The following is a 16,847-nucleotide window of genomic DNA, read 5'->3' as shown; positions in this document are numbered from 1 at the left end:
GAGATATCTCAACCATTTGTCATTTACCTAAAAACTGTGGTACAAAAGGTATAATTAGAACCAAATCATCTCTCCTTTTTCCTTCCTGTCACGCTCATATATACATACATGTTGCATCACTGTCAGACTCTTTTGGCTTGCTGAGGTAAGGATTGCTTTATTGGTGCCACGTTCATATTATTACTGCACACATGGCAACCAAAAGATTTGCTGACAATATTGCTACTTGTGTAACTTTTATCATTAAGTGTGCAATGTTTAAAGGTAAAGGTTACCATAGATGTCAGTAGATTGCAGATTACAGTCGGCTGAATTCTGTTTTCTTAACCCTCCCAATTAAAGTGTATAATTCTGGCGATGGTAGTCGAGGAAGGAAAAGCAACTCTGGTCAGTATAGGTTGTCAGTCTGTTGTTTACCTCAGCTATCAATATGCTGGATGTCCATGTCTCTTTACTCTGGAGGAGACTGAAAAACTTGAAAAAAGTCAGATACAAGCCAGTGAGTCAGTAAAACTAGCTTCTGTCCTGTGACAGCAATACTGAGAATATCCTTAGTTGCTAACAGCTAACAGTTGCTGTTTTTCCTGCTTTTAGCCTGAATCAGTGAAACTTTCTTTAAAGTCGATTTAGCACTGTTGGACTTGGGCACATAAACTCAGTAAACACAAATTAAACTGGTTATCAGAGGGAAAGAGTGATTTTAAGAACACTCAAACCTAACATTAGCTGGCATGATGTTAGCTGTCCAACAAGTTGCTGTTTAGCTTATTGCGAGTTGTCTTTATGGGGTATGTACCACAGGCCTTCATGCTGGCAGTAATTAAACCAATTTAACCATTACTCAAAAAGCCATCACTTGATCCAAGTAAGTAATTATAGGCCAGTCTTTAACCTTTCTTTTATCTCAAAAATTCTTGAAAGAGCAGTTTTAAAACAACTAACTAATTGTCTGTAGAGGAATTGTTTATTCAAAGAGCTTCAGTCTGGTTTCAGAGCTCAAATTAGCACATAAACAGCTTAAGTGAAGATTACAAATGATCTTCTTATGGACTCTGACAGTGGACTCATCTCTGTGCTTGTCCTATTAGACCACACCGCAGCGGTCGATACTGTTGACCATAATATTTTATTATAGAGATTAGAGCATGCTGTAGTTATTATAGGTACCGTGCTGCAGTGGCTTGAATCATATCTATCTAATAGACTCCAATCTCTTCATGTAAATGAGTCATCTTTATGCACTAACTGAAGCCTTTGCATAAGTGCTATAAAAAAACAACTTTGTTTTCACATCTTCCTGCATTCTTTGTTATTGGGTCCCGGTAGGAAATTCTCAGGATTCGCCGCAGGCCACGTTGTTGAAGCACGTTCAGGTGTTGAATAATTGCACTTGTTGAGCGCCAGGTTTCACTAGCGTAAAGTGCAGTAGGGAAGACGATAGAGAGTCTGATCTTGACCCTTACATTCAGGGAGGTCGAGTTCCCAATAGGTTGGAGACGTCGCAGGACACCAACTGCCTTCCCTACTCTGGCGTCGACATCCCGATCAGAGACCTCGTCATTCGAGATGATGCTGCCAAGATGTGTAAAATTCTCCACCTCTTCAGCACGTTGTTGGTTGATCATGACAGGAATGCGGGCACATGCATAGCCAACTCGGAGTACCTTGGTTTTTTTGGCACTGATTCTTAATCCAACTTTCGTCGCCTCCCTCTGCAGGGCCGCGGTCAACTTTTGGAGGTCTTCCTGAGTCGAGCCCAGCAGCCCGAATAACAAATGAGGAGGTCCTACGAAGAGCAGGCACCCGTCCATTAGCCGATGTTGTTGCAGAAAGGCGCTTCCGCTTTGCGGGCCATATTTTACACCTACCCCCTCATTGCCCAGCTAAGATTGCCATGACATGGCGTCCACGCACTGGCAAGCGAAAGCAAGGCCGAGCAAAGACCACATGGCGTCGAACATTCATGGATGATCTGAGAACTGTCGACATTGCCTGGGACGAAGCTGAAGCAGTCGCTGCTGACCGACATCGATGGAGATCACTAGCTGCCCGATGCGCCGCCCGGCGTAGGAGGAACTAAGGTAAGTAAGTCCTGCATTCTTTAGTGCTTATGCTTTTCCTGCTGTTCTATTATTTTTGTCAGTTCTGCTTTCCCACACTGTCTGGATTTCCTCATCTTAAGACTATTGTCATTTATTTGATCCAAAAATCAGAGAAATGCCCCAAAATGCCTGCCTTTTCCAAGAATCCTCCAGATAAAATACTTTCCAGATACCCATTCATGCAGCAGCATTCTCATCTCCACCTCATCCTGGACTGTCAAAGACTGTCAAATCTCCATGTGCTACTACGCTCTCTACCGCCACAAACATTTAAATTATCCTGTCTTTTTTCTTATCGGCTGATCACCAAAATACTTTTGTTTCTTATCTGTGTATTTCTCTCTCTCTCTCTCTCTCTGTTGAAATAAGGAAAGCATGTTTAATGAATACAAAACAACAAAATGAAATAAAAATGAGGATTTTTTTGAATGGCTGTAAGCCACAAAATTACATAATGGGTCAATGACTTACTTGACCTACAAACTATGAAACGGCTAACAATGTGTCCTTATAAAAATCAAATACGCCCTGCTAACCCTAACCCTAAAATTTTTCTTTTACAGCAACATCAGATTGGTTGAAAACACCTACACACCCACAGATTGTTGCTTTATATGCACCAACTTTTAGTGTGATTGTTTCAGTGATGGTTAACAGTCTATTTAACCAGTGACCAGAAGTCAAAATCATAAAGTCTTTTAAGACCAGTAGGTAATTGTCCATGTGTACATGGTTGCAGACATGTCTCATATTGGGAATTTTTTTTCAGTTGGCCAGTATTTCAATAGTCATATTTAGGTATAAAATAAAGTTATTTTACTAATCACTTCATGGAAAATATAATTGATGTTACCAACTAAAGAGTATCTCAAACACTGGTTCACATTTTATTGGTTCACAATCCCATAAATCCTTTATGTGGTGGTGCAGCTGACCAACACTGGTGCTGTATTTTTTGCCTGCGATTGCAGATTTTGAGCTACAGTAAGGAGAGCGCCAGCTTGATGTGGCTCTGTGGTGGGCCCAAAGGAGGTGTGTGGACTGCAGAAAAGATGTTAAATCTTCTGGGGATGGGAGGTATATACACATCCAGGTTTGTATCTGTATCTAAAATTTCATAAAAGATTCACAACTGCTGTCAGCATGTGTGCAATAACACTCTTTGAGACAGCACGAAGAGTCGGAACATGCAGTGTTGGCTGTGCACGCCCACACACATGCAGTTCATACACAGTCTCATCAAATATGTTATAAACATTCCCTCTCTCACACAAGTTATGAGCAAACTCACACCAGGCTTGAGGCATTGTATTGAGCTCAGGTCCTGTCGAGAGAACAGATCCAGTGCAGGTCTGGAAGCGTGTTGCTTGGATACAAATATCATTAAACTTAACTGTCAGACTGCATTTGGCTCTGCTTAATGTGTCACCGTTCATAAGGGCTTGGCTGCCTTCCACTTAAGGTTTTCTCAGATTCTTCTCCGAAACACACACATGCATTCTAACATGCTACACGCACTGCTCACAAAGAAATAGATGTGAGCACATGCACAGAGAAATCCACACACAAACTCACACATACAGACACGCACACACAGACCACCTGGGAGATCTGTTTATGTATCCCGGCAGAGGCTGCACGAGAAGCAGATGTCACTTTTATTTCACTTTATGCAGAAAAACGTCCAAATAGCCTCATTTATTTACATCCAAAATCTAGTTTTATCTTTAGGGATAATGGGTAAGTTATGCTTTGATCACTGACAAGGTTTTGCTGGTATAAAGAAGGTAACAAACATGGGAATGAGGCAGAGCTTTAGGTAAATAGAATATAATTTTTGCATCTCTTATGAGACCAGGCAATTACATTAAAAAAGAAAACCCTGGTAACAAAAGCAACAATTATATAATATAGCAACCAAACACTAAAAATAAACACTGTAATAAAGATCATGATCACTCTAGATTTATATTGCATTAAATCTTCTTGACAGGATGGCATTTGCCCTCTGACTGACTTCTATCTGAGTGGGTGTAAATAAGGTGTGTGCTGGTAGATCTGTGTTGGTTTCGTGCAAAGCTAGCATTTTAAAGACACTCACCAAAAGGGAGTTCCTCCTCCTATTGGCACGCAGGCTCTTTGTTGTCTGTGCTGCCGGCGCTTTTTTTCTCCTGTCTTCTTTTCTCTCATTTGTACATAACCCAAACAAGTCCTGTTGGCGTAGTAACTCTGATATTATCTAAGCATACTTTTTTTTGAAGGGGATCCCAACACTGAGATTTTTTTTTGTTGGTTTCCTGCTTGCATGAATGAGACTGGGGAGGCCTGAAGGCAGCCAAAACAAGTTGAGTTGGGGCAGGCGAAGCGCTCTTAACAGCTTTTAGAATATTTTTAACAGGTTGCTGTAAATACAAAGTTCACTTGATTTATAGACTCAAAGTATCCAAAACCTTTGTTTAGTGCAGATCAGATAAATGGCAGTTAAGATGATAAATTGTACGGAGGCTTTATGAACTCTAAAACACATGTCCTGCAGTGAATGGAGTACAAGTTCTGTGCTAATACACACACACACACACACACACACACACACACACACACACACACACACACACACACACACACACACACACATAAAAACATCTCTCCTCTCCTGAAGCCCAGTAGGGTTAGGCTGTTCTTAGGAAATCTATATATATGTAAAGGCACAAATATCCATGTCTGCCTTTATGTATGTATGTACTTATATGTGTAACACTTGAAAAACCAAGACTTCAAATGAGGCATGTTTAAACCATTGATAGTATGTTGACTCCCATAAAGATCCCACATGTAGATTTACAAAAGCTGCCTTAAATGTTTAGGCACAGGGCAGCAGACCGTGGCCTCACGCAACTGTTGTCCCTGTAGATAATGGCCCCAGATTTCTGGTCAGTAGTCATACTGGTATATTCACTTGTTTGTAAAAAGAAAAAGAAAGGAAAAAACAAACTAACCAGCATGGAAATACATACAGTTTCTATTTAACCTGACATTCCTTCTTTGCAGAGATAAGGTACTCTGGTAATGACCGGAGACGGTTACAGTTTTTTGTTTTACCCAAAATTATTTTCTTTAGCAAAATACTTTTGGATAATTAGTATATTAATTCAAATAACATCTTTTATATATAATGTTTTCTGTGAGCACAAGAAAAGTGCTTATAGATGATTTTCTCAAATGCTAAATTAACCTAAAATTAACATAATACACAAAAAATCCAAGCATAACCCCGAAATACATACAAACATTAGCGATTCTTGCAAAGATTTTGACACTACTCAAGATGAAAGTATGTAAAACTGAAGCAAAGAAATAAAAGGCAACAAGATTTATCATAATGATGGTATGAATGTAGCATGTTTTATACAAGTTGCAATAACTGTTTATTGCAACGTAAAGTTTGGCACAGCTTCATGCTAGCTTTCAAATAACTGCAGAGATGGCATGTGTTACATGCAGCAGAAGCATGCAAACAGAGAGGAAACAACCAGATGAGCCACAAAGTTCATGTCTTAAATAATACAGGGAGCAGACTAATATCAATACAATTATGTTTAATTTGACAAAACATATTTATAAATGTAGGATCAGCTGGTTGCCTTGATACGTTAATTTAATGATTTTATTACATTTTCATGCCGCCTGCCTTTGATCTTTGTGGTTGCCGATGGCACAGCTTCCTTGTTGGGTCTTTGTATTTCATGTGATTGAATCTGACGGAATTTACCGGTTGCTATGGCATCATAAGTACAGGCACAGGAAGAAAATGAGCGCTTGTTTACATGTTTAAATGATTTCTTTTTAGTGAAGCCACGTTTCAAAGCCTTAGGCACAAAAACAGATGGTAACTAAAAACTCCAGACATTTGAGGGTTGCACTGTAGACAGAGAGAAAGTAAGATGATGATTTTGTGAATAGAAACAACACAATATGTATCCAGAGACACTGAAAATCTAGCATTATAGTAAGGACTTTTCTGATTATTACAAATCTGCCTTTGATTTTAATTTACCCTTGCATTTTTTTTTACATTTCTATATGCTGCAAGTTTAACACTAATCAGACTGGTAGCTTGTGGTAAAAACCACGCAGAACAAAGCATAAATAAACGTTATCTTCTCATATAGATTTACAACATGTCCTGGGTACTAAAGCACTAGGTAGAATAAATGGTAAATTGTAAAACTCTATGAATCACGAATGATTAACCCTGGCCTTTAATCATATCGTCGCGCATATTTCATTTTAAGTTTCTCTCTTGGATGCTGAGTTTATAAACTGTGAGATAAAGAGAGCTGATAAATGTTCAACAGTTGCTGGATTTATGTGTGGAAAGCATTTACTGAACATTTTATTTTTGTTGTAAACTGTAAATTATAACGTCGACAAAGGTGCAAAAGAGTTTATTGTACACACACACACATTTATATATATATATATATGTATATATGGTAACGGTTTTGTAGCCGTGCTGCTTGTCAGTAACAGCTTATGACACTCTGTATGTTGATACACAAGGCCTCAACCTAGATCTCACCACACAGAGCCCTAGAGAGAATAAATAATGGACTGACCCCTTTTCTCAACGTTTTTTACAATCATCGCTCAAACTGTTGACATATTAACCACATTTAGTGTGGAAATTTGTTCCTTATTTGAAAGCTAAACTCCATCTTGCTGCTGTTTTGGCAATGTTTACCTCCTTCACCCCCTTTTAACTTTTAAATGCATTCTACAAGTGGCTTCTGTTCGCAGTATTGCAATTCTCCTTTAAATAGTATTAATTTATTCAGTAATATTATTCACTATGTTTGAATTGCCTTGTTTAATAGTAATATTATACATAAATACATATCTTCATTTCCCTGCAGAAAGCTTCTCTTACATTTTTATTGTGTCTCCAATACTTTTTCTTTTCATTTTTGCAGCACCTCATTACCCTTTGCCTTCCAAGGGAAAGCTCAGGAATAGAAACTTCCCAAACCAGCAACAGGCAATGGCCTGCTTTCATTCCTTCTCTCATACTTTAACTGCTGAGAGACATGAAAGAACTTGAAATTTGTTTTCTGACATATTTAAATATGTGTCGCACAAATTACTTATTGAAAGGGAAAGAAAACGGCTAAACTTTACAGCTTTCTTACACGAGAGACAGAATGTGTGGATTCAGAGGCCGGGGCGAGATATACATGACCCAACATGTGGAGCAAAATATACATGAAGAAGCAATGTCTATAAGCTGTCTGAGTATGACTAAGAATGTTTGTGCAAAACCATAATGCTCCAGTTAAGTGCTGAGACACTGGCAAGCTGGTTTCAAAACTGAGCTGTCAAAATAAAGCAATTAGTAACTGACGAAATATTTTGAGGTCAGACTTTTCTAAAATGATAATTAAAACATAGTTTCCACACATAGCCCTAAAAAAAGCCTGGAATAGATAAGAAATTATATTTTTGTTTGAACCACTTAATTTTAATTCCACCTCTGAAGATGCCTTTACCTTTAGATCTTTGCTCTTACATTTATAATTGTTTACCAAACGCATCACAAATGATCTGCAGCTTTGCACTGAAAAACTAAAACGTGTTTGGATAAACACACACACACACACACACACACACACACACACACACACACACACACACACACACACACACACACACACACACACACACACACACACACACTGAGATTACTGAGATTCTAAGAAGGGTTTAAATGTTTTTCTCTTATATGTTTTAATGATGAGTCATTATCTGTCCTGGACATGTGAGACAATAGTGAGACTACTGATAAATATTAGTTAAGGAAAACCATGACAACTCTGTCTGTAAGCAATCATATTTTTATAAGTGGAAGCCATATTTACTTGATGCATATACAAAGGTAAGCACATTTCACTGTTGTTTTTTACTGGGCGACCATGGTTCAGGGGTTGGGAAGTGCATCTTGTAACCCCAGCTCTGTCTGTCCAGGTCATTGTTACCTTGGGCAAGACACTTCACTCTACCTACTGGTGTTGGCCAGAGGGGCCGATGGCACAATATGGCAGCTATATTGCTTCTGTCAGTCTGCCCCAGGGCAGCTGTCTACAACTGTGGTTTGCTTCCACCAGTGTGTCAATGTGAGAGTGAATGAATAGTGGAATTGTAAAGCGTTTTGAGTGTCTAAAAATATAAATATACTGTATAAATGCAATCCATTATTATTATTTCATTGTCCCATGTCTTTTTATACTAGGGTGCATTGTTTTTTAGTTTAAAAATCAAAAGCTCTTAGTGACTCAGCAGCTTGAGCAAAATGAAGCAGGTGTATCGCTGAGAAATGAGCAGCGCTCAACATAGCTGTTAAATCTACAGTCACAACACATTTGTTGCCCTTCATGTGCTGTTTTGTCTTTTAATCGTGCAGTCAACTAAAACTATTTAACTTCTTCCGTGTGCTCACTGACAAATGAGTGGGAAACTATTTTCCTTGACAAACAATTAAACAAACGATTCTTTGGAAAATCATTGGGTTGTGACTGTTTTGTGAGTCAAAACCAACACTTTGATTGACTGAACTTAAACTTCATAGAATTTGGCCACATGAAGTCTGTGAGTGATCGCATGTGCTACACAGGTATGCTCTACCTTAAATGGGTTCTCATGAAACTACTACATGCTTGTGAATAGGCGTGACTTTATTGTACTGAATTGAAAAATCTTGGCATGCATTTTTATTATTTTGGCAAAAGTTTGGAATTCTTGAATGTTTTGGAACTGAAAATGGTGCCAGTGAATCACTGCACAGTATTCACAACCATCAGGGCATTAGTCACTAAGTGTCTGGCTATGTACTTTACCGTGTTCCTCATTCCAGCATATCAACAGGTTATGTTTCAACAACAACATCAGGGCCATGCTGGCAGTAAACGTTGACGTTCTGACAAAGGAAGATGGCGCTTTCACGGCCAATGTGTCTCCGTTGCTCAACGAACATGCTTGCGAACAATGTTATCATTATTGTGCTGTTCAGAGAAAAGCATTCTTCATTCTTTGGAGGTTTTTCAATTTTATAGCTTTGCAGGTTTAAGGGCTTTAAAACCATAAATAAAATTTCATGCAATTCATTTATATTTCACACTACATGCATTTAATTTTATATTCTAAACTCACAAACACACAAAGAAGAAGCTTATAAAACAGATTTATTATCTAATCATCTTAAAATAGACCATTTTAAATTATTGCATTATTGTGTATTTTTACAAAATTATATGTTGTTTAAGTATGAACACTGCACACACATGCCTTTAGAAATATTGGAGTAGCATAGAATTACTATAACTGCTCATTAGTATACTGGCTTTAAGTACACCATACTATCAAATGAATATTTACAGTCTTTCCTTCATAAGAAACAGTTACACACATAAATACGTATCTATGATTTTGTATGTAACTTTTAATTACTCCACTTGTGATATTGTATACTTTTTTTTAAATTATCTTATTATAAAGCCATAATAAATGATTTAAAGCTTTATACACATATCACCATGTATGTACACATTGAGACATGGCGTCACAAGCTACTACATGCACTGAGCAGAGTGAATACGGTGGTATGTGAGTTGCTGTCATTGTGTGGTTAGCTTACAGAATTCCATCCTTGACATGCCACCATTCAAAGTAGTGACTTCACTACAGGTTCTGTGTCACACTCAACGCAAACAGATTATTACCTGAAAATCAAAACATTCACACCAGCACAAACATGCTCGGCCTACCTTCTACAAACACTTACAGAACGCACAGTTTGCATAAACAGCAGTTGAATAATTTTGTACTTGGCACAGTGACAGCATGAGGGTAATGTCAACACCGAGTTCCAGGTGGTTTTACAAGGATATATATTTTTTTCCGTTTATGTGATGACACTGTGGCTGCACAGCCTGTCATGGCAATTGGTTGCATCTTTTTCCCGGAGGTATGTTGCACAAAGATGGGTTGTTCAGCAGAAGTCAGAGTTTGACCTGGGGGAGTAGCTGAGAGAAGATGACTGGCATCATCCAACAAGAGTACAATATAAATCAACAATTTGTCTTGTTTGTTCCTATCTCCATGATTCAATTGATACACCTGGTGCAATTGTACTGCAATTTCCTCAGGCTGAAATTGCAAGACTTAGACATTTCTAAAGCCTTCCAAAACCTCAACGCAATTACCAAAAACAGAAAATTAATGATCATTTGGTAGGTGAATTCTGGGCAACAGGAAGGACAGAATGCACTGTTTAAGTGACAAAAACACAATAACACAAGTTTCCATGTGGGCTGGTAAATTGGCATGACATTAAAAGTTCACACCTAAACACTGAGCTTTGATATGAGACATCTCGAAAGCAGGTGAATGTGTGACGAGTGCTGGCACAGAGACCCGAGTGTTGTTTAAATATTACACACCAGCATGGAAAGATTGTGCAGTTGATTGTTTTCATCATAAAACGGTTGTTTAAAAAAAAAAAAAGATGAAGTAAATAATTACACACACACACACACACACACACACACACACACACACACACACACACACACACACACGAAAACAGATAGCCCTTGCTGTGATTACGGCGCTTCCTGAATGGGACAAATAAAACTACCTGTAGGCACCGCACCTTAAATGCAAAGGAAATATACGCCCCCTGGTTGTCTCAGGTAAAATAGTCCCAGTGTGTGTTCCTTAACATTTCACAGGTGAGACTGTTAAACTGGCTTTGAATGAGGTGTGGGTTGGAATGTTCGGAATATTATATTAAATGGTCATTATGATTTTTTTTTTTATTAAAGACACTGGAACGCAATGTGAAGGTATTTGTGATATTCTCAATATTTTAAACTCACATGCCCCGCCCCCTTGGGTTGGGTCTGAGGTAAGCCGCCTATAAAGTGCCGCTAACACGGACCCAAGGTGAGAAGGGCTTCAGCGCTCTGGCAGGTATGATTAAGAAGACACACTCCTTTGGATACAGCCCAAGACTCTCCGCATCTTGACTCACAGCTGACTAAAGCTTGACTAAAGCTTCGGACTTTACGCAAAGAGCTCTCCGAGGTTTATTGCTGGACAGATTCTACCGAGCAGCACACTAACAATGAAGCTGGAGGTGCTGTGTGGGAGTCACTATGACATGAAGCATTTCGAGATGTCCAGTGATGCTGAGGGTCATGGGCGATCTCCTTTCCCTCCTGAAGAGGAGCTGGGGTCGGATGGGGACTGCGTGGCCCACAGTCCTCCACCTGTCACCCCGTGCGGCGGCAGCGGCAAGTCCAAGCCATACACACGTAGACCCAAGCCCCCGTTTTCATACATCGCTCTAATCGCTATGGCCATCCGGGACTCACCCAGTGGACGTCTGACTTTGGCGGAGATAAACGACTATCTGATGAAAAAGTTCCCGTTCTTCAGAGGCACTTACACCGGCTGGAGGAACTCGGTTCGTCATAATCTGTCTCTTAATGATTGTTTTCTCAAAGTGCTCCGGGACCCTTCCAGACCCTGGGGAAAGGACAATTACTGGATGCTCAATCCTCACAGCGAATACACATTTGCTGACGGGGTATTCCGGCGCAGAAGAAAGCGCATTAACAAAAAATTCAGCAGGGAACAAGAGGAGCCCGAGCACACAGAGGAGCCGCAGCTCATTCACCAGTCTGCCCCGAGCACCATGACTGATTCCCGTCCCAAGTTTACCAGTTCATTCGCTATTGACAGCATCCTCAGCAAGCCGTTCAAGAGAGACTTAAATAACGAACGTTTGCCTCCCTTTCCTGCCTTCCCCTGGCCCTACTACACTGAACTAATGACCTATCATTCAAACACACCTGCCTCATATCTATATGTTAAGTCACCCTGTCATGTGGACTCCAGTGCCCAGCATGTATCAACCCCCTATGGTGGTGGGTTTCTTTCATAGACAATTTGCAATATCACAAAGAAATGTGGACTTGCTGTTCGGTGACTCAAAATGATCACCTTGAGTTAGTCGCTAGTTTAATCTGACATAACTGTGGCGGGATGGTGGTTCCCTTTTATTTTTGTAGTAGTTTATCCTTAAAGCGTTTTAAACTTGAAATTTCACACTCTGTTAGAAATGTTACCGAGCAGAGCATTAACTTTATTTCTTTAACAAACCTGTTAAAAATATGCACTTTGACTGTTTTTATGTCTTTTTATTTTGAGAAATGTGAAATTAATAATAAAAAAAAGTTGTGCTGATATCTGTTTCCTGTTGTTGTGTATATATCTATAACTGGAATTATAGATACTTCATAAAAGCATAGTTAACTGCCAGTGCAATTATAGAACGCACCATTCATGAGGGCGTATTCGTCTGACGCCTCCTCGAAACTATTTTCTAAATCTTGCATTGCCCAATATTTGTATAATAATAATAATAATAATAATAATAATAAACTTGGTATTGTTCTTTTTTCCCTCTTTCTTTCTGCTTCATGCTGCCAAAAGAAATATCATATAGTAGTATTTACTTTTTCATGTTCATGAAGCTCGCTGCTGCCGGATAGGGGCATCCAATATTTATGTTTTCTGTCTGGCGCTGCAAATAGCTGTCGCCTCAGTCACCACACATACTCAGGAAAGGGTTTATACAAATGCGAGCTCAACTCAAATTCAGAGCAGAAAGAAGGGTATTCCAGTTTGTGCTATTCATCTGACACTAGAAAGTAAATTTCCTCTAAAGCAGCTGTGCATCCTGGACGCACGAGTTTCGTGTTGGTAACAGCTTGCGCAGATTGTGCTTTTAACTTCACTGATGGTGACATTATTTCACGTCTTAAGCCACTCGAATTGCTCTAAACGTTTCACAGAAGAAAGGAACTTTGCATAGCGACATGTTCATATTTTATCATCTGAATCCTTCCAAAGACTTTTGTTAGAGTGGCTACTTTCATTTCTCCAGGGATGTAATCCAGGCTCCGAGAGGTAAACTGACACTTGGGCGCTGTGTGTGGTATGTTGGCACGCTCTGATGGAAAAAACATGCTCTGGCCTCTCATGTCAGAGCCCTTAACCCTGAACAGATCCCAACCAAATCAGGAGTCGGTGCTTCTCCCGCACAACTTTACAGTCTAAAGCTGCAATTGGGCACCTTCAGTGTTTGCTGTAAAGGGAGGTAAAAGGAAATAATTTGATCTTAATCGAACTCTGAGACTTCATTCATCATGATGTCGTGACAAATACCGGTTTGTCAAATGTGGACAGAAGTGTTTTGGAAAGTGAGTCGTGGGAGGAGATTTGTCTTACTCCAATGTGCAGTGTCCGGCTTCTAGGCTGGATACTTGCCAGATGGGGAGGGAGTAGTTCCTGGCGATTTCTTGGAGGGATTTGGGGGAATAGAGGGGCAGAGAGAGATTTAAGTACTGATAGGTGGTCGAGTTGTGTTTGGCCGGGTGGATATGCGCAAGCAAAGTCTAGGAGCTTTATTTCCCCTCTCTGATGGGATTATTGCCAGCGATGGGCAGAGAGAGGAAGGAGGCTCAGCGCCTGCGTTTCTTGATTTTCACGGTTATAATCTTACCGAGCATCGCAACGGGACACTGACCTCCGTGAATTCTGCGTTAGGAAGCCTTTAACGGTGCTTAAAATACAGGAAAAGAGAGTTGCATGTTGTATGAAACCAGAAAGAGGCACGGCTATGACGACTGAGAATTCCCAGCAACATCTGGATCTACCCAGTCCTCTGCGCGCAAGTCCAGCGGCCGGTGCTCTAAGGGCATCTGGGCTGAGCCCACAGCCAGTGATGGAGAGCGCGCATAATGAATCAGCAAAAGGGAAAAAGGGAAACTCCGGCTTGAGGCGCCCCGAAAAGCCTCCCTACTCATACATTGCCTTAATTGTGATGGCTATTCAAAGCTCGCCAACTAAAAGACTTACTTTAAGCGAAATATATCAGTTTCTCCAGGCCAGATTCCCTTTCTTCAGGGGATCATACCAGGGATGGAAAAATTCTGTCAGACATAACCTGTCTCTGAACGAGTGCTTTATAAAACTACCCAAGGGTCTAGGCAGACCTGGCAAAGGGCACTACTGGACCATCGACCCTGGCAGTGAGTTTATGTTTGAGGAGGGCTCGTTTCGTCGCAGACCCCGGGGGTTCCGGAGGAAATGCCAAGCTTTAAAACCAATGTACAGGATGATGAATGGGATCGGGTTTGGTGCATCCATGCTGTCCCAGAACTTTGATTTCCAATCACCCGCAGGCTCATTAGCATGTCATAACAGCTACAACTTAGATTTAATGGGTAATACAGTTCCAGGTGGCTTCGATGGACTCGGAGGAGGACATCACCTCCCGCACGTGTCATCGAGCTCCGGGTCGTCATATATGGCCGCATGTCAGGTGGCCTCTAACTCAGACTATTGCCCCGACAGTAGCAGCAGCCCCCTGCAGTCCTCCCAAGCGATGATAGGCACTTTGGACTGTCAGTCTCCATATGCAAATGCAGCTTCACATTGGAGTACACCTGGTGTGTCATCGTACATCAAACAGCAGTCGGTGAGATCAAGCAGTCCAAACTCCTCAGCCGTACATGCGGGAATGACGTCTTACGCGCTGGACCAGGGCTATTTGCACCATAATGCACGAGATTCTGACATTTCAGGTATGCATTTTATTACCTACACTGTTTTATATTCTCTGCTTACCACAGTGAGTCACTTGAGGCCGTGAATAACTGATCATTTATCTATCACAGATAAAGTCAACGCTCTTTTTAAAAAACAAAAAACAAAACAAAACAAAAAACAGATTTTCATGTTTCACACACATAAAAAATACATAGAAAAATCAAGATTTTACAATGTATTTTTTATGCGAACAGGTTTATTTAAAAATCTATACATAAAACATATCAATTTGTAATATATTTAAAATTAAAATTGAAAAGCAGCAAGATGAACAGAAAAGTAGTTTTTAAGGCTATAAAATATTTTTTGATATTTATTTATTTTTTTTTTTATCACGCATCAAAATATTGGTGTTCAATCGTGGCTTTTGTTTCATTTAACTGATTTATTGCTATCATTGTTATTTCACATTTTATTATCATGCCATAGCGTCTGCATAGAAGCCTTTTCAGAGGTCCCCGTGTTACACAAATGTAGGTCTAAATACACAATAACAGCAGCTCATTAAAACTGTTAATTATGAAAACAAACCTTTTTTAAAAATTTCAAGCAGATTCATAAACTTCACTAAAAATGTCAAACCTGCTTTTATTGTATTATTGATTAGTCTGTAAACACGTTTTTTTTGTTAAAATACGCTAAAAGGCACATTTGTATACAATGAAAAACATTCATTAATATATATATATATATATATATATATATATATATATATATATATATATATATATATATATATATATATATTTACAAGTAGTTCTTTTTAGAAATATAAAATTAGGAAAATCAGCAGACTTGATTTGTTTATCAGAATCTGTCTCAAAATGCGTTTAATACCTTATTGTTTGCAATGGGAAAAATCTGTTGTTTTATTACGATTTGTGACTTTAGGATGTTAGAGTGAGGAATCCACTAGAATTTGCATCATCAACTGCCTAACAGTGTAAACATGAACTGCTCTTATATCCTTTGGATAAAGGCAGCTATGGAAAATATGACAACTTTAAAAGAAAAAAGATAAAAAGAAAGACAGAAATAAATAAATGTTGTTCAAAAGTAGCGCCAACCAATTTTAGGTCTAAAATTGTCTAAAAGGAAATGCTCTAAAGTTGTGGCCCTTTTTCTTTCTTTCCTTTTTTGGTTGCGTGCTTCTATAAATCTACAGCTTGACCAAAGAAATGACTACTTGACCTCTTGTATCCTGTTTGTTTACAGTGGGATTGTCTCGATATTCCAGCCACTCAGCTCCCGTGTGTGACAGGAAGGAATTCGTTTTAAACCTTCATCCCAACACCAGTGGATCTTATTATCATCAGCTCCATCATCATCATCATCATCATCATCAAAGCGTCTATCAGGACGTAAAGCCATGTGTAATGTGACAAGAAGAGGCAAAGTGGTTCCTAAAATAAAACCCACAAATCCACTTCATTTAAGTTAAGCCCTTGGCGGAGTGATTCTAACATAACATTTCCTTATACGGCAGCTTATGAAGCACATCTTTCTTTCCAATGAACTTTGACCTTTCAATTTCTTTAGTAATCATTTTGTTGTGGGGACTTGTTTTAGCACTTCACGTTTTCCTTATGCGACTGACGTCACACACATGGATAAGCAATATCTATATTGTACCAAAAACGTCAATATATCTGAACCTTTCACTTAATTTTGTTTTGTGTTTTTTCTGATGGTTAAACTGTTGCTTCCCGCCTGTAATAATCCCTAATCATTAAAGAGATTTATTTTTGAAAGGACCATTTCGAAGTGATGTCTTAAATACTAAATGACTATAAGAAAGGGTAGACAACGTGTTTTCTAGAAACAGTATAGATCTTTTTTAAATGTTGGATTTAAAAAGTAAGTTTTGTTTCTCAGGAGCTCAGCAGAACAGTAGTCTTTAAAGTTTTGCAGAGGCACAAATTTGAAACCATGAGAAAGCAAAAGTAAAAGACACACTCATCAGGGAACACCAGCTGTGTTATGGGTGCTTTCTTCTCAGTTTCATAAATATGAACG

The 16,847-nt window shown here is 39.3% G+C and overlaps 2 protein-coding genes across 2 annotated transcripts; both read left to right on the top strand.

The window, feature by feature from the left end:
• The first annotated feature begins 11,087 nt into the window (after nucleotides 1-11,087).
• foxq1a (forkhead box Q1a) lies at nucleotides 11,088-12,401 on the top strand. Its single transcript, XM_004542759.4, has one exon. It carries the CDS (start codon nucleotides 11,278-11,280, stop codon nucleotides 12,097-12,099), a length of 822 nt encoding a protein of 273 aa, XP_004542816.2. The 5' UTR covers nucleotides 11,088-11,277; the 3' UTR covers nucleotides 12,100-12,401.
• Nucleotides 12,402-13,510: 1,109 nt separating this feature from the next.
• foxf2a (forkhead box F2a) lies at nucleotides 13,511-16,585 on the top strand. Its single transcript, XM_004542760.2, has 2 exons — nucleotides 13,511-14,806; nucleotides 16,047-16,585. Exons 1-2 carry the CDS (start codon nucleotides 13,816-13,818, stop codon nucleotides 16,211-16,213), a joined length of 1,158 nt encoding a protein of 385 aa, XP_004542817.2. The 5' UTR covers nucleotides 13,511-13,815; the 3' UTR covers nucleotides 16,214-16,585.
• Nucleotides 16,586-16,847: the final 262 nt, after the last annotated feature.

Source organism: Maylandia zebra, linkage group LG18, assembly GCF_041146795.1.
Source record: "Maylandia zebra isolate NMK-2024a linkage group LG18, Mzebra_GT3a, whole genome shotgun sequence".
Taxonomy (NCBI): domain Eukaryota; kingdom Metazoa; phylum Chordata; class Actinopteri; order Cichliformes; family Cichlidae; genus Maylandia; species Maylandia zebra.
The sequence above is the reverse complement of the archived record's forward strand: the minus strand, read 5'-3'. Positions and strand labels throughout refer to the sequence as shown.

Coding starts and splice junctions, on each gene's coding strand:
- foxq1a (XM_004542759.4), top strand. CDS start 11,278: ATGAAGCTGGAGGTGCTGTGTGGGAGTCACTATGACATGAAGCATTTC.
- foxf2a (XM_004542760.2), top strand. CDS start 13,816: ATGAAACCAGAAAGAGGCACGGCTATGACGACTGAGAATTCCCAGCAA. Junction 14,807..16,046: donor ACGAGATTCTGACATTTCAG/GTATGCATTTTA, acceptor GTTTGTTTACAG/TGGGATTGTCTCGATATTCC.